The 23,274-nt window shown below is 34.1% G+C and overlaps 3 protein-coding genes across 12 annotated transcripts in view; 2 read left to right on the forward strand and 1 right to left on the reverse strand.

The window, feature by feature from the left end:
• On the reverse strand, window positions 1-16,266 carry LOC106151585 (solute carrier family 2, facilitated glucose transporter member 10). 6 transcript variants are annotated; one of them, XM_013524935.3, is made up of 16 exons: window positions 16,096-16,266; window positions 14,649-14,756; window positions 13,385-13,615; window positions 12,039-12,155; window positions 11,635-11,741; window positions 11,262-11,345; window positions 10,701-10,804; window positions 10,250-10,358; window positions 9,957-10,043; window positions 9,633-9,716; window positions 9,313-9,423; window positions 8,230-8,794; window positions 7,709-7,831; window positions 4,039-4,171; window positions 2,557-2,602; window positions 1-1,924 (listed from the first exon to the last, which is right to left on the reverse strand). In XM_013524935.3, the coding sequence occupies exons 2-16, from the start codon at window positions 14,689-14,691 to the stop codon at window positions 1,826-1,828; spliced, it is 2,043 nt and encodes a 680-aa protein (XP_013380389.2). In that variant the 5' UTR covers window positions 14,692-14,756; window positions 16,096-16,266; the 3' UTR covers window positions 1-1,825. The 6 variants fall into 6 exon arrangements, with proteins under 6 accessions (XP_013380389.2, XP_013380380.2, XP_086858321.1 ...); XM_013524926.3 differs by having other exon boundaries at window positions 9,633-9,719; XM_087002195.1 differs by lacking the exon at window positions 12,039-12,155 and having other exon boundaries at window positions 9,633-9,719.
• Window positions 5,172-7,090, forward strand: LOC106151614 (putative G protein-coupled receptor Mth-like 1). The gene is made up of 2 exons (XM_013524970.2): window positions 5,172-5,269; window positions 5,675-7,090. Exon 2 carries the CDS (start codon window positions 5,684-5,686, stop codon window positions 6,740-6,742), a length of 1,059 nt encoding a protein of 352 aa, XP_013380424.2. The 5' UTR covers window positions 5,172-5,269; window positions 5,675-5,683; the 3' UTR covers window positions 6,743-7,090.
• Window positions 16,177-23,274, forward strand: part of LOC106151620 (N-acetyltaurine hydrolase) — a 14,947-nt gene continuing 7,849 nt past the window's right edge. Inside the window, exons 1-7 of one of the 5 annotated variants that reach the window (XM_013524992.3) lie at window positions 16,177-16,351; window positions 19,445-19,604; window positions 19,802-19,880; window positions 21,115-21,226; window positions 21,423-21,578; window positions 21,929-22,093; window positions 22,585-22,799. In XM_013524992.3, the coding sequence (XP_013380446.2) occupies window positions 16,321-16,351; window positions 19,445-19,604; window positions 19,802-19,880; window positions 21,115-21,226; window positions 21,423-21,578; window positions 21,929-22,093; window positions 22,585-22,799 (918 nt within the window). In that variant the 5' untranslated portion in view covers window positions 16,177-16,320. Of the gene's footprint in view, window positions 16,352-16,698; window positions 17,456-17,521; window positions 18,358-18,391; window positions 18,927-19,444; window positions 19,605-19,801; window positions 19,881-21,114; window positions 21,227-21,422; window positions 21,579-21,928; window positions 22,094-22,584; window positions 22,800-23,274 lie in introns of those variants that run through there. The other 4 variants (XM_087002197.1, XM_087002198.1, XM_013524985.3 and 1 more) reach the window with 4 other exon arrangements.

Below are 23,274 nucleotides of genomic sequence, written 5' to 3' on the forward strand. Positions count from 1 at the left end.
TAATTTTTTTATATTTCAGTATTATTATTACATTTTAAATATATGCTGGTCCCATTTTTAGTGGTTCCTTGGTATATATATATATATATTATTACATATATGAGCAATATAAATTGAAAAAGCTATTTAAAACATCTTATCAATTATTCATCTTATCAAAAATTCACATTTAATGAACCTATGACTTATTGTTAAACACAAAGCCCTGTGTATTCAGCATTAATAAAGGCAACAAAAGTTATAAAACTATAAATGAGGGTAAAATATGACAGATTATGATTAAAATGGTCGTTAAAAATGTCCAAAGTCATATTAACTGTCTACATACTTTGCAAATCTATTTATCTTTCACAGTTCAGGTGTAAAAATTCAATCAAAACCCTCAATTAAAAGCACTTGCTGTTGAAATTTTTTACTGAAATGTAAAGTTAGAATTAAAATTATTTAATGAGAAATAAATTAAAATATTGATTAACCAAGTGCATGGAAATGGGTCTAGCAATGATTTGCAAGTAGGAAAAATTTGATTTTCTGGGAAAAATCCTGGACAACTTTGAGACAAAATGAACATATGAAAACTATTAATTAATTAATTAGCTTTAACAACATTTAAGGAATATTTAACCAATACATTTACAGCATGTACAATGGCACCATATGTTGAAAATACATAATATTCACAAGAGCTACTTGTAACATAATATCTTAAAACCTTTTCTTTATCACAAGCAATACTGGTACTGGTACCATCTGGGCAAAACTTAGCTGTTAATGTACATTTTAATTTTACCCTTCCATCACAATTTGCCTCAACCTATTACATTATTATTTTGATAGGATTTCATGGGTTTTTGCTCCTTTTACATTATATATACTGATATAAATTCAGATCATATATAGCTGTAGGGGAATTTGGGGGGGTAGGGGGCACCCCACTGATACAAATCTACACAGTCAATTCAGCCACTTTCTCTTCTAAACAGGAAGAAAAGTCAAAGATTCCCACAGGAGCAGATGAAGTGATCAAAAAAAAAAAAAAAAAAAAAACAACTTTTTTTTCCTTTAATATTAATATCTACAATGGAATTGGAGGGACCTTCATGATTTCCTGGACTTTCCAGTGTGCCAGTTAAGTTTTTTTTTTTTTTTTTTTTTTGCATTCACATTCTTTATGTAGATTACAGCTTTTTGCATTCACATTCTTTAAGTAGATTGCAGCTTATAATACAGGAATAATTTCAAAAATAGGATTTGAATGTTAAAATACCTCAATAGTGAAAAAAAATTGCATCAATTTTACATACGATGCTCTTGACAATTCAAGCAATACATCAGTGTCTTCATGACTAAATGTAGATCACAATTCACATGCAGCCCATACTACTACTATGTTGACTGAACCATCAGTGATGTTAACCAGCGAACCAAAACTTCACAAAAAAAAAAGAAAAAAAAAATCAACTTCATTTGATGAATATTATAAACAAGACTCAGTGTTAATCACATCAAGATGTCTTCACATTGACTGAAACTGTAACTGATCCTTTTCATATGGAGCGTTTCATTTTCAATGAAATCTTTTTCCAACTAAAACTGTCATAGAGATTCAACTATTGCTTTTTTTCCAGAATAAAAATATCTGGAGCCTTAATGGCTGAAATGGCATGTTTATTTGTAATCTCTTCACCTTTTCCTTCTAAATTACATTATTCTTGGAGATTCAATTGCTGCTTTTATCCTTCTGGGGGAAACGAAAAATAACTCCATGGGTATAAGACAAGCACTGGTCTTTGTATATCAAAGGACACCTCCATCTGTTTGGCTGTCACTCATCCTCTGGTATGTCACCCTCTGCTGTAGAACCATATTGCCTTTGCAACACGGGCACTTTCTGCAGTTCAACATCAGCCGGTTGACTGGAGAACTGAAAGACAAAATACTGCACTGTATTTCCATATGCAAGAGTAATACTCTATGTTTTTTTTTAAACCATTGTCTAAACACTATCCGATTTTAATCATCTAATACCTACATTGAATACAAAAATAAGGATAACTGTATTTTTAATCACCGTATAATCATTCACACACAAATAGTTAGGACTGTAACTGAAAACAATGAAATTAGCTTTTATGATACATGACAACAATTAAAATACCAAAACTCGACCCCTTAAAGCCAGGACCATACTCCAATAATTTCCATAAATCACACTAGCTCCCATCACCTTTGATTCAATGAAGAAAACTGTCATTGCTTTTCTCTCTTTTTATCATTCAATTTTACATAGCCAATGAAATAAATCACAGCAGATAGATACAGTTTCAATCACTTCTACTTGCAGGTCAGTTTTAAAATAACTACTTGCTTAGTTTCCATGCCTTAGAACAAACTTTCAAAGATTATACAGGATCAGATATTTCAAGTAGAAATGATGGATCTTGCAGGCAAGTTGTAAGTTGGTCTTCTGCCAACACGCCATCATTTCTGCCCAAACCCCAACACCAAAAAATATTAATAAATTTAACTCCACCAAAATCCCAAACTAGACTTTACCATCAAACTTTGGCAGCATACAGTAAATGTACAGTTATTTTCACCTCTGCAAAGCAACAAAAGCTTTAAAATATAAATATGCAAATTTAAGGTAAACAAGCAGTGAAAGCCATATAACTTGTAAATGATAAAACTAGTGAAAAGATGCACCCCGATGTATTCTTAAAACAGATTCCCATATCTTACTTGAATTGAAGATGTAATAAAATCCTGGCCTCTGGGCAAATTAAAGTATATTTTGATTTTCTATTTTAGGGATTTAATTTGAGACCCAAAAATTTTGAATGTTATAATTGACTTGTTATAAGAAGTCTTAAAAGATAAAAGAATTTATAAGAGATTTCACAAATTAAAATCAAAGCAAAATTCTATAAAGGTAATAAAATAATGATAATTATAGACAATAATTTCAATCAGACCAGTCAGGTTGAATTTCTATCATGAACTCCTATTGATAACACCATACACTTAAAATCTTATTGACACATTCATATCAATTCATGTTTTTATTTCAATGACAAACAGAAATGAAGTTTGGTAGTCACAGCATTTTAATTGATATCCAAATCAATATGATCAGATGCTGACAAGGAAATTTCTGGACAAACAAACACCAAATTGAATAATTTTTCACTTACATCCCAATATTAAACAAACATTTATAAAATAACTATCTTTCTTTTAAATGCTATAAGGAATACTCTACTCAGAGTTAACTTCAATCCTTTTCCACTTACGTATTTTCCTTGCTAACAGCATAGATGAGTACACAGATGCCAGGATTAGGTACTGAAGGCACCATTGTAAGGAAAGCTCTGACAGATAGTATTCTATTACACTAGTTAGCATTATTAGATGCTTGCTTATGATGTTATAAGGTGATGTTATATGATGTTTAACTTAGTACATAAGTCTTTCATCCTTATTCTAAGGGATTGGTCTTATTTATAAGCAGTGTTATCAATACCCACTTCAATTCTTTCCTATGCTGACTTTCTGTGTTGATTTTTTTATATAAATGTGCAACAAGCATACCATAGCTATTTCAGTCTTCAAAAATGTAACAAGTTTTATATTCACATGCAAAAAATTTAACCATTAAAACTAATGTTCCCAAGTAAATAAATAAATTAATTAAGTAATAAATAAATAAATAAATAAATAAATAAATAAATAAATAATCCCCTTAGGTTGACATCATCTGTAATATAAAATAAATGAACCCCAGTATAATGAAAATATTGGTCTATGTAGCTTGATCCAGCCCCTTGGGGACTTCATTGAATGTCATCAGTTTAACATATTAACATGCCTCTTCTTGTTTCCAACATATGTGTATTATCACCAGCTTTTCTGTATACTAATCAATGCCAGGAGGTGTGTTAAGCTGATTGCATTCAGTGAAAGTCCCCACGGAGTTAAATTGACCTACGTTCACAGGTAGTTATATTGGGAATGAGCCCTAATATGGCATACAGGTACCTGTCTCTCAGTTCTTCTGAGATGATTTCCAGGCTCCTGTTCTTAGTCTCTGGGACAAAGGCAAAAATAAAGGCCACTGACATGGCACATATGATACCGTACATGATAAAGGTCCAGGAAGCACCGAGCCCGTCTGAAATATAAAAATCTTAATGACCTTGTTGATTAAATCATAACATTAAGAACATTTTACAAAGAATTTGATCTTCATTTTTTTCTTTATGAAATCCAAAGGGCACTACATGTAATGTGCTTAGATACCCATTACTGCATCGAAAGAGTATTCTAATGTTCCAATAAATAATTAATTGATTAATATGTTTTCCATCAGGAGTGCTTCCCTACAGAGGCTCTCACCAGTTCACCTCTATCTGGGTCACAGAGAGACTGTTCTCTATATATATTCAGATATATATATATTTTTTCTCTGGCTATTTGCTAGGTGCATGTTTACTATCTACCTCTAATATGTTAGCTGTTACTAATTTATATATTATGTTTTTTATACAATTTTGTAACAGCTTGAACACCTGTGGGAGAGAATATACTAGTTGTTTACATTTTTGTACTGTGAGAGCAAGGGAAACATGGTTAGTAACTGAAGAAAATGTATGTTAGACTTTCTCATGACCAACATACTCCTAATTTGTGAGCAAAGAGTGCAGCTTGTGAAGCTGAGACATACATGTAAGACTGTGTATATATGGAAGGTACCTTAAAAATAACTAAATTGCTGAAGAAGTTTCTTAAATGATGAGGCATGGCTCTAAGAGAGCATGCCTCCACACTCCACTCAGAAATTTCACTCCACCTCAACTGAGTCCATTAAAATAACCACTGGCCTGGTAGTCAAGGCCATGTAACATATTTATTTCACAATAAGGGAAAGCGCTATCTTGTTCTAAATTGGTCCCAGGTGAATAAAGTATATTTTCATACAGTAACTGTAAGAGGTGCCTTCAACATGATTTATTTGACAATGACATGTTCAAATGACCAATTGCTATCTTGTGCTACCTGTACCTGTGAATGACAAATTCAAAAGATTCATGGTCTACAGGAATTAAGTGACATTATCATTCATGAGTGCTGACAGGGTAAAGAGGAGTCTTAGTGATATTAACATATGAAGAGGAAACTTCTCCTTAAGTCTGCTGCGCACAGACCTCATTTTAGTAATGAAAATGTTCCAGTGTGTACAGCCATGAACCCAGAATCCTAGGCATCAAAGGTAAACCAATCACCTTTTCAAATGCTTGATATATCATTCATTAATACAACAGCATGTACTCTTATACCTCAATTAATTATGTACTAACATATTCCGCAGTCTGAAACCTAATCTTTTCAGGAAATCATTTCCATCATAAAAATTTTAACTCTCATTAAACAGGACAAGACTAATCACGACAAGTTTCTATACTTTTTCAAGAGTGTACTCCCGTTATTTTTTTTTATACATAATTAGATGTATGCTTTTTACAGACTGTAGTTAAAATTACCAAAGCCCAGAGAAAACTGCTGACAACACATGCCTCAAGACTTCAGTAAGAAGACATATGGGTGTGGATTTGATATGTACAGTAAAGAGATGGGTTAACAACATGTACAATACTATTTTTTATCTTCTTTCAAGATCAACAAGATGTCACTCAACTTGTCTGAATATGGGGGACACGGTGACACATTCACTGGTGACAACATCACTAATGACAGCAGCCTGAGCCCAGTCCGTGCTTGGGACATTCCATGGGACAGTCCTGCAGGGATAGCCTTGATAGTGGCACTCTCCATATCAGTTTGGTGCCTCATAGTGCGCATCATTTTCCAACCATTTGTTAAAGTGTATCACACTCTTCCTGGGAAAATTCACTTTTGTTTGGTGGTTGCTCAATGTTTAGTGAAGGTTACATTTAGCATGAGGCCTCTTTTTCTAGGAAATCCTGTTCACTGCATGATATTTGGTAATGTGGTTATGTGGGAGTTCCTATCCACCTTTTTCTGGATGAATGGACTTGCTCTGCATACTTTCAAAACATTTGGGCCCAATGCACCTACGAGTAAGGCTACCAAAAGACAGGAATGCAGACGTCTGGGATTTATCTTCGCTTACGCCACACTGTCACCAACAGTAATAATGTCCCTGGTCATTCTGATGGAAAACTTAGATATTGATGAAAAATTCAAACCTGGATTTCACAATACAAACTGTTGGTTTCCCCAACCTTTAAACTTTGTTATTTACACCATGACACCAGGAGGGATTCTCATTTTAATTAATCTTTTCCTTTTCCTCATTACAACCAAACGCATCAGCAAAACAATGAAGTTATCCAACTACATAAAAACATCAAAGGAGAAAAGTGAACGTGCAATTTTTATGAAACTTTTCATCATGATTGGACTTAACTGGATATTGTGGTTCATTCATGGACTGGTTAGTTTTCTTACTGGAATAGAGGTTCTTTTCTATATATTCATTATCATGGCTGGTTTAGATGGAATATGGGTGTTCATAGTTACAGTCTGTACAAAAAGAGTGTGGAATGAATTGCGACATTCTATAACAACGAGAAAAACTGGTGAGCAAAATCGTGCAACAAACACCCCAAAGGCACCAACTGGGCATAACAATTCCAACAGTAGTGATAAGATTGACAAAACTACTTTAACAGACACAGACATTAGCTGTACTCATCTTTAACTTTTTCCGATTTACTTCAATGATGGAAACCATCACCTAATTAAGCTCAATTGTTATTCTGATATCTAAAAACTTGTTTATATATATATATATATATATATATATATATATATATATGTGCCTAGTATGTCACTCTGTGCAAAATTTCATATTTGTTATCTCTGAAAGAAAATGTAATAGAGATCATTTCTCTTTTTCACAAAAAGCAACCAATGATTCATTTTACCATTTAGTATGTACATGTAAATTTATGTTGGGGAAGTTTTCTATTTTTTCCTTACTTCATTCCTCTAATATATAACCAACATAATTTCAATAAATCTGAATCTTTTTTCTTTAACTACTTTATCACTTCATCTTCTTTTATTAATGGTCTGTATTAAGACATTGAAAAGGTGTAGGTCAATTGTTCATCTGTAGCAAAACTTATCCAGTTTTCATACTGATAGCGTATAACTTAAATTCGCCCTGCTTTAAATGCACCATTTGTAAAAAATAACATATTAATTAACATCATGTACTAGGGCACATAATGGCAAGCGATGGCCAAATTTGATCTTCCGAATATTTTTGAGTTTCATCATCTCAAAAATAGCTAAAATGGCAGATAACTTTGCTAACCATCACTGATAAGGGTCCATAACATTGAGCTCAGTTATATCCATAAGACCTCACAATGAATTTTAGAGGTCTGAAAACCCCTGGGTCATGATGGTCACAAGTTGTGTAAATTTTTGCAGCTTAATTTTGCATTTATTGAACAGGAAATATCAATAAGGAAATATCAGTAGAAGCAGTCAATTGTATTCACCTGCTTTTAAGAAAATATTCAACACAATCACATTGCAATTTATTATCAAATGTGTTCAAAATGATTTTAATTTGCTTGAATATGGTTTAACATATAGCTTTAATATTGAAGTGTGATAAATACATGTCCCAAATTCATACATATAACATACTTACTCATGATGTCTAGGAAAGTGAGAGAAATGATCACATTGCTTCCCCAGTTCATGACTGTGGCAAATGCTATTGCACGCCCCTTTATAGAAGAAGGGAATATCTCACTCAGGACTAGCCAAGTCACTAAAACAACAACAACAACAATGATAATATTGGTAATACCGATACAAATCAAATAAGAGTCATGTGAATTTTGCAGGCTTTATAGAAATACTGCACTATGAAACAATTCTACTCACAGTAGATAATCTTAAATATGCCATCACTGCTACTCAACTGCTTGAATTATACATTTTGAACAACTGCTAAAATCTTATTTTGTTTATGTTTTATTCCAAGATTTGCTTAATCTATAAAATTATTCAAACAGATATCTTTTGTAATATAATTATGCTTCTTTCTTTCCTTATTAATTCAATTCTGCTAATTTTGCTATGGTAAAAAAATCTAGTCACAGAAATGATAAATAACCCACAGCATATTCCCTGACTGTCTAGTGTAACTTAAGTTGATCACTCTACCTGGTCCAAATCCCACTGCAAATGCTGCTACATATACCATCAATGCTACCATAGACAGCCATTTGGTCCAAGGGGAAACATTCCACTCTGGAGCATCCACTGTCCTGTTTTTCTCTACACTCAATGTGTCAGCTGAGTTAAACAGTACTGTAGAATTAGTCTTACCACTTGTGTTATTGTCATCATATATCACATCAACCCCCATGACTAAAGGTGGGTAATTACTTCCTGATGAGTTCATGTCCCGTCTCTCTCGCTGTGCTGGTATATGTGTTGTTGAGACTGGAAAAATGTCAAAACCAGCTGCAAAAGCTGGAGATTGGCTGGAGAGATTCCCTATCTCAGGTCCAGCTCCACTGGTCACTGGTTCACAGCCCTGGTACCTGGACACCCCTGGACTGGTCAGGTTTTGATTTTGGCACGGACGGACATCTCTATGAGGCAAGGAGAGAGTGCCTACACCCAGCAGAAATATGCTAATTCCCATACAGCAGCCACCAAACATGAGGAAGGTCCTCCTTCCTGTCCTGTCAACAGAGAGCAGGGCACACACAGTGGCCAGGACCTGGAAGGGGACATCACTAATAGTAGTAGTAGTAGTAGTAGTTTAGTACACCAAGGCAACATAACATTTAAAGGTAAAAAGTAAAATAGCACAATTTTTAAGTACAAAGAACCAATTCACTTTCTACTATCTATCTATCTATCTATCTATCTATCTATCTATCTATCTTTTTCTTAATGTAATAGAAGGCCTGCTGACTACACTCAATAATAGAAACTTGACATGGAGGAGAAAAAGCACTTTTGCTGAAAACTCAACTGTACTGTGATCATAAGTAAAAACAGTTATTGCAATGTAGCATTACACCAGAATAATAAAAATCACACACAATATCAAAGGTTCTTTAAGGCAAGCACAATGATGTGATCAAATGGTAAAATTATCCAATTTCCATTTTTCTTTTTCATTTGAATACTACAGCTGGTTGAATCAAAATATTTTAACTAAACATTTTTAACTATATCACAGATGTGTGTGTGTGTGCTAGTGTATGTCCACATGAAAATAAACTGACATACCTTGATAACACCTAGTCCAACAGTGGCCAAAGTAGCTGATGTGTCACTTTCAAAGCCAATGGACAGAAATATAGTTGGTGCATAGTATAACACATTGGGTTGACCAGTGAACTAGAAAAAATATTCTTATAACTTTACAAAACATAAATGAAACAAATAAGGACCATATAATCACCAAATTATTTTAGTCATGTCATTTTAGGTGGGTTTAAATTATAAACTGTTATTATTTTGTCACCCTATGTAACAATCACCATATATATACTACAGTGTACAAGTGATAATGACAGACTCAGTCAACATGTTGAATTGTGTTGTACCTGTTGAAAAAGAACCAATCCACAGCCAATAAGGAGCCTGCCTCTCATGTTGTCTGCTCCTCGGAATAGGTCAAAGAAACTTTGCTGCTAATTAAGGACATTAAAAAATTTTAATCATAAGAATTCAGTTGTATTTCACATACAACAGCAATTTCTATAGCATCAAAATTAAAAAGGTGAGAACACTGTATAAAAGATGTCTGGAAATAATAATTCTTCCTAAAAAATGTAATGGATACTTAAGCAAAAAAAGACATCCAAGTAACATCATTAAATGCAATAAGTTTCTTAATCATTATGTCAATGACAGACTGCTGAACTAACCCCATCTTTGTTAACAGATGCCTTGATGGCATTCCACTCAACAGCTACATTGGAGTAACCTCTAAGCTTTTGTAAAACGTCCTGAGCCTGAAATGAAGACATCTTTATCAATCAAAATTATGGTGAGAAGAATCAAATTAATTTTTTATCCTTTCCTTCTTATTCACATTCTATTTATAAACTTTGAATTTAAACAAAAAAGCAGTAACAGCATTTGTTACTCTAAAAAAATATGTCAACCAGAACAACAGACACATTCTATTACAAAAAAAAAGACAAAAATGTCAAACTACCTGTTGTTCTTTTCTCTTCAGCATCAAGTGTCTGGGACTAGGGGGCAGGAAGAACATACCAATGCCCTGGACCAAGGCAGGGACAATGGATAAAGCAAACATATATCTCCTGTAATAAAACCATCTTTACTCCTCAGCCAAAACTATCGCTGTTTTATAATAATATAGATAAATAAATACTACTGACAATTTCTTCATGTTACTTTATCAGTCTGACAGTTTGTATATATCTTGCTATTGTGCAAAAGCTAACATTAATTTTTTTTATTTTAACATACTCTAATATCATATATTAAATTATTTCTAAAATTAAATGGGTATTACATATCATTTCTATATTTTTTCATCATTTTAATATCCAGACAACTGAGCAGTTGCACAGAATGTGCAATGCTGTATGTATTCAATAGGGCCTATACACAAACATTTGATATATTTCAGTTATGCCTACCATCCAGCTCCAACACAGATGAATAGATAGTTGACCAAGTATGCCAGCAACAGCCCTACAGTAATTCCCAGCTCATTTAAAGACACTAACAAGCCACGCTTGGTCTAGAAAGGAGATACATGGGTCCATATATAGAACAGGTCCAAGGACTAAATGACAACAAATATGAAATGATGAGGAAATCTAATCTTTGCATCAATAGTAAGACGAGACATTTGCATTATAAACAAAAACTAAGCTTTAAAATAATTAAGACTTTAAAATACTGATTTAGAGATGTCACTGTATAAAAAGATTTCATACTGTTTTAGCATCAGTTTGATTATCAAGACAAAGCACTGGTTAACACAAGTATTGTAATATTTTTAAAAGTGAAATAAACAAATATGCAGATCTATAGAGAGATCCATAAATAAGTTCTTTACTTCTGACAGTTATGTCGCTCATCCAAAAACAAACCCTGCGCATTTATTGAAAAAAGAAATCTCACAATATTTTACAGTTTAGATGTTTACTAATATTGACTAATCATCATTTATGAAAGTGGTATAATTTAATTACCGGTGGAGCAATTTCTGATATGTATACACACTCTCCAATGGCTGATAGAGAAACAGCAAATCCTACAACTAGGCGACCTACAATCTGGAATCATTTGGTTTATTCAAATAAAAACACAAACACACAAGTCGATTTTCTAAATATTTAAAGAACTGTTACCGTTTTGATATAAATAAAACAACAGATGTTCAAAGCTACAAAAGTTAACAATCTTTCAATTAGTATTTCACCTGTAAAAATAAATTTTGTTATTTTGAAGTTAACAATGGTTCTAAATTATAAGAAGAAACTTAAGAAAAAGTTGCTAAAATAAAAAAAAACACATAGCATGAATATTCAACTTAAAAGATTACTAATAACATTATATTCTTACCAAGACTGAATAATTAGGAGATAAAGCCAACACCAGAGCACCAATGATGAAAATACCAGCATTCACCATGATGGCATATCTTCTCCCAAAGTAATCAACAATAAAACCTGCAATAAAAAAATACAAAATGTAAACTGTTAGGTTCACCGTGGCAATAGGCCAGCTGAGATTATTACAAAGTAAAGGAAAGGAAAGGAAAGAATCTCTATCAATGACCTATATCAGATTTAATATATATAGAAATAATTCTGCAATTAATATATTCTGTCTTGAATTATGTTCATTGCAGGAGAAAACTCAAATACAGTAAGATGTAACTGTTCATAATAATAGAACCAAAAGCCTCCTTTATTTTACACACCAAAGTCAATATAATCACTATTCAAGAGAGTATTATGACTTGCCTCCAGATAGTGATCCTATGACAGCCCCCAGAAGCATGGTGCTCACCACCAGTTCTCTCTCTATACAGGATAGAGAGAAATCCACCTTGAGCTGGAGCAGAGCACCTGAGATTATCCCTAAATAACAGGTGATGGATTACAATTTAAATAATATGATATTATGTAATGGATAATAATAATAATAAATAACACGGTATGATGTAATGTATTAAAATAAATAACACAATAAGATGTTAGTATGGCAGCCTGAGAATGGTAACTCTGAAGGATGAAAAACAAATATATATGCGTATGTCCGTTTTCATCCAGGTAATGTACACTCAAGAATCAAAAGTCAAAGGATTATATTGGCATTTTCAAGCCAGTCTTTAGCTATCTGGGCCAATCTCTAAACAAATCTCTCACGTAAGTGATTCCAACCCTGGGCACTGATGCAGCTGACAAGTTTCTACGATGTGGCTGAAATCAAATAACTTCATGGAAAGACTGTTGAGAGATTGGCCCAGAAAATGTAGAGCTGAGAACCACCATGAGTGAAAGAAGCATCTGCCTTTTACATGTATTAAAATCCTGGTGCCCACATCAAGTGCTGCTGCTGACTTGATGATGATTATGATGATTTACTAAATAAATAAGATAAGATAATATTTGAAGCTAGAGTAACATGGCAATAAGATTTCAGTGATTTCATATGTAATACACCAATATGAGCAAACTGAATTTCAGCATGTCTCCCACTACCTTTTGCAACTGTGGAACAATGGAAGGCATAAAATACTTACAAAAGAAAACAATGAGCTGAATGATAAGTAATGCCAGGGTCCCTAATTTAAAGGAGCTCAGAGATAATTAAAGAGTAATTGCATACCTTTAGCTAACATCAGATATGTAATTTAAAGGTAAATTGGAATCAATGCTTTGTGTGGTCAGCAAGATAAACCACACACCTTACACATAAATTTAAAAACTTTTGCTTTTGACAATCCTGGAAAGTACTTCACTATGGAAAATCAGCACTGCACTTGCTAGGCTGCCATAATGATTATTTTTGACATTTCCTTCAAATCCTGCAATATCTTCCTTGATTTTATGTTAAGTCACAAGACTTTAGGCTACCTTTGATGATCCCCATTAATTTTCTTTCCAATCTTTTTAGTGTAGACTCTAGCACAAAAGGAGATATCTAAGAATGTAAAATATGGGTTTTAGGAACTAAGATCATACTAGAGATAGTCATATCAGCAGTAATTAAATTAAATCAGCTCAATCAACAGATGTTATTGCATATTACTGGTATACACAAGAACTTGTTAGACCCGTTTCTGGTCCAATCTTGGAACACTTACCCACATCATATCCAAATAACACACCTCCAATAGCTGCCATAAAAGAAGCCACAAAGACATAGATACTGTTGCCACCATCAGGTGGTGCTGTTGATGGTGCCACACTGGTACCAATGCCATTGCCACTAGCACCATCTTCATTCACTCCAAGTGTCACGTTCTCTCCTTCATGCTGATTGGTAGAATATGAAGCCATATGCTCTCCTTGTCTATCCATGACCAAGAGTTCAGCTGGAAAATATTATAATTTTTAATCCATTTCATCTTCTTTCTTTACATTGAACTAAAGAAAAAAGAAATTAATATAAAAGCATGCAAACACTTTTTTGTAATGTCACACCCTAAGATGGGTTTATAAATTCATCTTTAATTGTGAAGAGTTTGCAGAATGAAGTGCAGACATGGGGAAAACTGCCAGTCTGACAGGACCTGAAAAGCCAGAGGACTGGATTTTTGATAATGCAAGTCCTCTGGACCGACAAGATTTATGTGAAAATACAGCAAATAAAAATAACTCACATGTAAACATTTGCTTATGGAAAATAATACCGAATTCGGACCAGCACAATTTTGGGAGGACCTGCAGATTTCCTGTAGCCCAGGTCCTCAGGACCTTCAGTATCTCAAAAAAATTTCCCCATGTCTAGAAGTGTTCCATTTAGAACACTAATGCAACAACACAGGAAAATACACAATGCTGAATCAATACCAAGTGGACTTGTGTGTGTAACATGTGACTGTTAATCTTGGTTTCATCTTTAATAGATGTATGTTTCATATAAGAAGAAATTTGTTAAATCCATGTCCTTAAGAAACCATCTGCACTAAAATGACAAAGACCGGCACAAAACTACGAATATTATCCCAAGACAACCATCTCATCAACTTACCCTTATCTTCTACGTATACGTACACACAGTTTTATATATGCATGCAACTTTCCTAAGCTAATACCAGATATGAGTATATCACTGGCAATGAAAACCAGCACCATGGAAAATGTATGGATCATATACTAGTATGTACATTTACATGCAAAAAATATTCCATATTTGACTGTCTCTATCAAGTTAAATCATACTAGTGAAAAAAGATGTCTGTTTATCTAAACCAAAATCATCTATAAAACTAAACAACAAAATAATGCAATTAGGATATGTAAGGGATATACAGTTTGCTATTTCAAAAATTTTCAATTTCTTTTCCCTACATATTTTAAACCATTCTCCTAGAATACAAACATTTTTAAAATAATTATATCTACCTGTGTCAGACAGAGATTCTTGGGAGTTAGATAGTGCTTCCATATGTCAAGCATATCATGTAGGGTTAGCACCACTCAAGCCCAGCATACAGCACCATATCGTGGTATCTATTATGAAATAAAAGCAGCTGGCTTTTAATACCACATATATATATATATATATATATATATATATATATATGGGCTTATTCCCATTGAAAGTATCAGTCTCAATAGATTAATTGAAGTCCACAAGGACTTTCGCTAATTGCAATCAGTTTAACAGATTAAGACGCCCCCAATCTGTTTTCAATGCCAGGAGGCATGTTAATATGTCACACTGATTAAATTTTGGAAGAGTCCCTACACAGTTGGCTGGTCTATGTAGACCAGTAGTTTCAATGGGAATGAACCGTACAAAGCATTAGTTGGGATAATATTAAATGAATCTACAAAAATTTTATGTGATTCTGCATACAAAAAGCTTTTTTAGCAAACACTTTGCAATTAAATAATAGTAATGGTATTGAAAATATGAACCCGACACTTGTTCAATTGATAATAAAATAAGCATAATAAGCATAATTCCAACAATGAAAAATTAACCACACAAATATTGCAAACATCTCCCCCCCCCCCCCCCCCCAAGCAGGGAATTTCACCAACAGCACTCCTATTCTTCACATAATATTCCTCTCTCCTCTTGCTGAGCACACACACACATGCATGTACACATGCATCCACGCACACACACACACACACACACACACACACACACACACACCAGGCTCATAGGCAAGGGGGATTGGGGGTGTTTTAAAAGATCTGTCCAATTGGCCAAAAAAGTTTTTGAATCAATTTTATTGTAGGTTGTATGTCTTCTCTCAACTTAGGTCAACTATATATGGGTAAAATGGTTCACTCTTTGAGAAAACCAAAAGAAATCTCTGAAATGGTTGGCTAGTACAGCCTTGTACAAACACATCAAACCCGCCACCACCACCACCTACACCACCACTACATGCCCCTCAAATTTCAATCTAAGCTGTGAAGTTTAGGGGATGGAAATCAAGCTGGGCAACTTCTTTATCGACTCATTTTTAAAAAGAAGTTTTCAAAAATTAGAAAACATGGTGGCGTTAAATTAAGTATACTGTACATATCTCTTTTCATCCAAATGTGATAGCTTAAAACTTCAAACTGTTTATTCAACCTCAGATGTGTAGCAATCATTGTACCAAAATACGAGTCCATATCAGGGGCGGATCCAGAGATATCTTTCTGACAGTATCATAAAAGTGCCCACCAGTACCTGCACGTACTTGTGCAGCGCCCCCCCCCTCCCCACCTAGAAGTTTTTTAAAAACTCCCAATTTTTTTACTGTGTAATAAATTGCTCCAAAGTATCCAACCGGCAGTAATTACATGACAGTTGGATGAATAATACTGAATGCATAAGTTCACTTACCATGAAACCAGTGTGGACAAAAAGAGCAGTCGCACCTACACCTTCCGCTACCACTGTTCTGCCACAGATGTTTACGTGCCACAATCCGGCCGTCAATAGATGGCACCACATTTGCCTTTTACGACAAATTTTATGATAAACAAGGCAGTTTGCGGCAGCTGTTAGTTTAAAACGTACGGCACACACGCGAAGTGCCCACGACTGTCCACTATCCAGCCGAGCACCATGTCAGGATTGAGTGGCAAGGTTCAAACCGGTAAGGAAAAAGCAAAACGAGTTTACCCCTTGACAGAAATCCCTGAAATATCTGCATAAGGTGCATATGATGATGCCCTTTTCTTTTGGCACGTACCTTACCTGAGGAAAAATACCACAGTGCGTTAGTAAGCACGGAGTACTGGTACCAACATGTGCATTTATTTGCATGTAAGGCCGATAACTGAGGCAAATGCCACATAAAATAGCCCTTTATGGTACTGAATTTTTTCCAATGCCATATTTTAATGTCTAAATTTCCTGCAAAGTAGTATGTGTACATAGCCCATGTGTTAACTTACAGGCCGGGTGTACCTCAGTTTTCGGCCTTACATGTAATGTAGGTACCCTTACTGTGAGCATGTGAGGCCGAAAACTGAGGCAAATGCGTTTACACTCCGATTGACGATTTTGGTATCTACATGTACGCTGTGTTGACACAGTTAATAAATATCAAAATCGTCAATAAGTGTAAAATACGTTTAACATACTGTACATTAAAAGAGCCCAGCTAAACATTTTTCCAAAAAAAACTTCTTTTTGGGTTTACTGGGTATAAAACTAGCCCAGTTGCCCACCCTTCATTTTTATTAACTATGTTTCATTGTCAGTTATTTATAAGGTGGAAAGAAAAATAAGGTTTAATGTAAAACACAAAGTTGTCAATTTATATGCAGGATGTGCTTCAACAGAAATTGAGACTTGCCTTCGTGACCTACATCTATACAAGCTTGATTTAGTTTCTTTCTTGCATATATTCTTATGCTTGAAGTCTTTGTATAAGTAAAGATTCATAGCCCATTTGCCATTCTCTGTGATAGAAATATCACATCTTGCTTGGATATTAGAAAAATAAGAAGTGTTTTTTCATGCGCTATCAGCCAGTGTCTGAGACACATACGGGTATACTGTAGCTAAAGGGTGTAGGGTTTTGGGGATTAACAGTGGTCTTGATAGTTAAGCAGCAGTATGTCTCTGATACTGGAAGAAGACCTTTATTGAAAAAGAACATCAGTTTTGCTGTATGAAGAATGCCTATAATTGGGTATCTGCCATCTGCCACCTGCGTGGATCATTGCTGGTACCATGTACCAGAACTACATAGGTGGGTATGGTATTTTGTATAACTGCATTGCTCATGCTTGCATGCCTATTTACATTACAGGTTTTACTAGATACATACAGTATGTGAAATAGCTGATTTTGGTAACGTTTTGGCCTGTGAGGCACCCATACCTCATGTCTTTTTTGCAACCCCACAAAATTCCTTTATGCTTCAGTGATTACTGTTATAATAATATTTTGGTCATGCTATATTAGTAGTTAGAAGCACCCATATCAGTCTTTTCAAAATACCATTTTGAACACATGGTCAATAAGTAAAATTATGAAAATCTCACTTGGGTCTGGCATAAATAAAAGCAACTTTGACTGGCCTACCCAGTAATATCATTGTTCTTATTAATTGAATCCTATACTAGAGGAGATGAAAAGAAGTGCTGAACACAATATAGACATAATTCACTGCTGAAATAAGTTTTATATTTGTAAAGAATGCATTCTGAACTTTTCCTGTCAGGATCTCCATTGCCGAGGGGGTAAATTGAATATATTGTGCATGCTACAGGACAACTCGTGATCAGTATTGTTTTAATGCACTGAATACTTGTAGGTTCAAACTCCTTCGAGATGTGGGAAACTGTAATGAATATGTATCCCTTTTTGACCTTTTGACATACTATACCTATCACCAAAATCAGTTGTATTTTGGGCAAGAGGATATGTTGATTGAACACACAAACTGATATTTGTTTAATGAGAGTGTTATCTTCAGTTGTGAGTAAATCTGTGGGAAATGTGTTTACCTTCATCAGGGTTATCTTGAAATAAACTTAGGTTATCTATAGATAATACATAAATATAAGTACAGCTGTGTTGTGTAATGTTGGACCAGTTAAGAGCTTTGCACAGTGGAGAGGATTAGCATGGCAATAGCAGCTTAAATCAGTCAGTAATATCATATCTTCTTTGGATAGCACTAATGTGCATTCCCATATGTGAGAGCTCTATGTTGAAGCAGTATTACACTGCCAAAATAATGTAATTGAAACAATTAGAGGCTTCTATATCCTTTAATATTACAATGCAATGCTTGCAAAACAATTGCTTTACTCAGGGTTAGAAATCTACAATATGTTAAATTTCATTTGTGTCTGAGATGGAGATAATGTAGGTTTTTTATGCATGCTGGTATTTTTAGATTGGCTTTTTTTTTTCATTGGTTACCATGCTAAATCTGACACATAAAATAAACTTTGTATGTTTGTTCCAATTTGCATGGGACTTGCATGGATACTGTATTCTGTTCAGGCATTTTAGTTTTATGTAACTTATCAGATCTGATACAGATGCATCTTTCATAGTCAAGTCTTCCGAATAGATTCCATGCAGCCACAACACACATAAAGGATACCCACCAAACATTCACAGTTGCTGAAAAACCAACTCATAATGAAAACAAAACAGTATACTCAATATACTAATATTGACCTTGAATTTAGCTGTTGCAGTACAAGGTACGTGGAAAATTTTTCTAATACAAAGACATCTTTTAGTGCTCCAGCACAAGGTCATTGCCACTTGCTTTATATATATATTCACCAGCTGCATTCATGCAGCCTGACACCTTGTGTGCTGACATTGGCATACCCAATACTGTGGTGCAGTACTGTGGTACGTGGTGTTTTAATAGTAGCTGGGAAAGTGTTACTCAAACAGCTTACTGGAATGTTGTTAACATGTGGTACCAATAAGTCTGTAATCTTGTCCACTTATCTATATTCTTTCATAATTACTCAGTCATGTTACATGTGTTTTATTTAATAGCCCGATTATTTTTAGCATAACATTATCTAACGTGTGTATACTCACATTTAGGATCTTAGGGTGAGATACGGTATGTGTTTTGATGAAACAAACATTTCAAAAAAGAAAGCAAGGAATAAAATCAGTTTCCTTCTCTTTATCTAAGTTTATACCTGTTTCATAAATTTCCAAAAATATTACTTTGACAACAAGTGTTTTTATATTACAGTATTGGGTTGTATTGAGCCGTCTCAGGTGGGGATATGCCACACCCATGAGCACCTGTCTATGACTTATGACAACTACTATCGCCCACCACCTTCTGGCCATGAGGACAATGTCACGCTGCCATTCAAAATGGAGAATCTGGGGTGGATTCGCCAATATCCGTAAGTTAGAGTGTTGTTGTATATTGATGATAAAAATGCTTTTCAAAATACAAAAAAAAAAAAAACATTTATGAATATAATGAGTAAAAGTGTTATTTTTAGACTTTTTCTTTTTAGTGACTAAATAATGTGAATGGACTTATATGTGACTTTTGTTTTTAAATAATTTGCACAATGCCATATCTGGTATATTCCAGCTATAGCTGCAAGGCAAATTTGCGTTTAAATGATGAAGAGGCAAACACTGGCATCATTGAGGAATTAAAGGAATTTAAGGTATTGTTTCAAGATGTTATTTTAACAATGAGAGTTGACAAATTAGCAAATTAGTCCTGGAGAAGATATTTGTTATAATAAAGGTGTTGGTTGTTGTTGTTACGATATGCACTACTGTGGTAATGACTCAATCTCTTCAGTGGGCATATTATCAATCCTTCAGATGCATCATTTTATAATCACAAAAATATGCTTCTGTATAGCATATGTGGTGTTTAATTTTATTACATAGAATAGAACTACACAGTAGCCTGCTTTTTTATTTTGTTGCCATCACTAAATAGAAATCTTTTTATTTTAAGAAAGTATGACTTAAAACAAACAGTATGTGTAAAATTCACAATTTTCCCTTATTGAAAAGATGGAGTAATTACCTTACCTGTATCTTGAGTGAAACTTTTGCCATATCTTAAAGTAAAATATTGAGGGTGTTTTGGCTGTGAACATTATTCCGATCCTACAGATGTTTAGATGTTGTAAGTAAGTAGCTGGATCTGGTTATGTAATCTCATACTTACATGTACACATACTCATTCTCCCAAAAACTGCCAAATTGATTTCTGGACAGGTTCAGTAAAAGGTGGTCAACTTGTTATATTCAAAACTTCACAAATTTACGTCTTAGTCTTTTTAAGGTAAATCCTAACCTTGAAATGAAAATTGATTACATTTTCTGGAAAATTAAATCAAACGTCTATTAACTACAGGTATTTATCTCTGGGAAGATGCATGTTATTTATTTAATTATATATTTACTTAAAATTATTTATTCATTTATTTATTTTAAAGATATGTTTAAAGTGATAATAACTCTTTGTATGAGATGTATATTTCACAATAAAAACATTGTGAATAACTCATAGAAATATAATATATTCTGTTTTACCACAAAAACAGCAGTTATAGCTATTATTCTGATATCTGAGCTTGTCTTCAGACCACGTGACCTCCATTGATAGCTATACTCTGTTAAATTCTCTTAAGAGATTTTAACAAAAAACCAAACTTTTTAGAAAAAAACCAGGGACTAACTTTGAATGTAAAAATGGATTCATTAACCATTGATAAGTATGGGAAAATTGTTGTTTACTCCAGGAAAATTCATTTTTTGGCCGAAACGAAGAGTTATTATTGCTTTAATGTTATTAAATGTGCCAGACTTGTCTCATTTTCACTGCCTTTCCTTTATATGTGGATGTGTAGTTGTATAGAGAAGAGATTCTTTCTTTTACAGAGACTGGGTGGAGGCACCATAGTGGACAGTACCATCCTGGGGATCAGCAGGGACCTGGCCTTTCAGAAGAGGCTGGCCACAGAGACTGGGGTCAATATTATTTCTTCTACAGGTAAAGATATAGTGGAAAAAATTTGCCTAGAGCACTGCAATTTTATTTGATTCATAATATAATTTAAATGCTGATAGAAAACTTTACGTTAAGTGATGGTAGATGATTATTGCATAGGAAATTGGTGTAATAACTGGTGATCTTCAAGGCGAAATGTAATAATATATCTTCAGCTGTGTTTTTCCCTCTCTGCCAGGTTATTATGATGCTGTCTCACATCCATCTAACATGGACGCCATCACTGAGGAGGAAATAGATGCCATGATGAGGAATGAAATTCTGGTTGGCTGTGAGGGAACAGATGTGAAGTGTGGATCCATTGGAGAGCTTGGTTGTTCCTGGCCACTGCAAGGTGAGTGCTTGATTCAACTGTTAGCTAATGTACAGTAATGTTATTATATGTGTAGTTTGGTTGGTTGTTAGCTGGTAACTATACATCTCCATTTTACTAAAGGAATGAAATTCACACATTTTTTTTTCAATGCACATCTTTATTGGTTTTAATTACAGTTTTTATAACTATGGTGTCATTCTGGCACTAGGTTATTACTCTACAATCATACTCAACTTATTCTTTCTTCTTATTCTGACATGACAGATTTTTAAATGTATTACATAAGCGAAGTGTTATTGATTATTTCAGTCTGTTTAAAACAGATTTTTAATAAAAATCTATTGATATGTAGAATATTTCTTATATAGCCAATGAAAAGAAGGTCCTCAGAGCCGCTGCGGTAACTCAGACTCAGCTTGGCTGTCCTGTCATCATCCACCCAGGAAGAGGCTCGAAAGCTCCTGAAGAGATCGTGAGGATCTTACAAGAGGCTGGCGGAAATATTGGGAAGACTGTCATGTCACACATAGACAGTAAGTGACAGGTTGAGTCAGAAGCAAGTAGAATTTTTATTTAAAGATATTCTTCATGCAAGTTTGGAAAGTAACCCAAAGTTACATTTTTTAAGAATGAATATCTTGCAAAATTAGTTACAAATCTTTTCCCAGTCCATATATTGGAAATGTTAAAGCTCCCTTGAATAAAAGTACCTGATGATGATATTTTTTCCTGAAATTTGAGAAAGACAGGTGGTGTTTGATATGAAACTTAATTTAAAAATTTCACATAAAATACCTTTAAAACCTTAAATATTGCTAAAAGTCATGATCACTACCAAAAATACTTGTGTAATGTTCCTGGCAGAGGTTAAGTTTGGAGAAATGGTTTTACAACATCTGAGGCATGATAAGAAAACATTCTCAAAAAGTTCTGAAATTTTGCACAGAGAAAAGCAATTACCAATATAAAAATTATATGATATTAAGGTAAACGAGGAGTTCAGTTTCTGTTTAACTCATTTCAGGAACTCTCCATACTGATGAGGAAATTCTGGAGTTTGCTAAATTGGGCACATACCTAGAGTATGATCTGTTTGGTATAGAAACATCCAACTATCAATGCAACCCGACTGTTGACATGCCTTCTGATGGGGAGAGAATAAGAAGAATCCAGGTGCTATTTGCAAATGGTTTTGACAAAGTGGTGATTGCACATGATGTGCACACTAAGCACAGACTGGTAAGTATGATTACAATCTATTTTATTCAAGCAGTGAAGTCTTATAGCTTCCAACAGTTGAGGTGTGCTGCCCCCCCCCCCTCCATCCCCTACACACACACACACGCACACACACACGCACGCATGCACGCACACACACACACTCCATTCAAACTGTTATTTTGACTGTTTTGTGGTGATGGCTTTTTATCTCAAAACACCAACACTGTAGGTAAACTAAATTAAAGAAAAAACAAGTATTTCTATCAGCCCCTCTCTTGAAGTAGTTTGATAATATTTTCGGTTTTTGTAGAATGCCATTAAAATGTAACTTAACGAGAACTACATTACACTATTAAGTACAAGCGTATTTGGAAAAACTGTTTGTTCACATTTTTTCTGTGTATTTTACAGTTTTTAAGACTTTAATTTAAACATTTTCATCATGGTTTTGCTACTATTTACAATAGGAATGATTTTAAAGAAAATTATCAAA

This window comes from Lingula anatina, chromosome 1, assembly GCF_051362555.1.
Source record: "Lingula anatina isolate TDL-2025a chromosome 1, LinAna3.0, whole genome shotgun sequence".
Lineage (NCBI taxonomy): Eukaryota > Metazoa > Brachiopoda > Lingulata > Lingulida > Lingulidae > Lingula > Lingula anatina.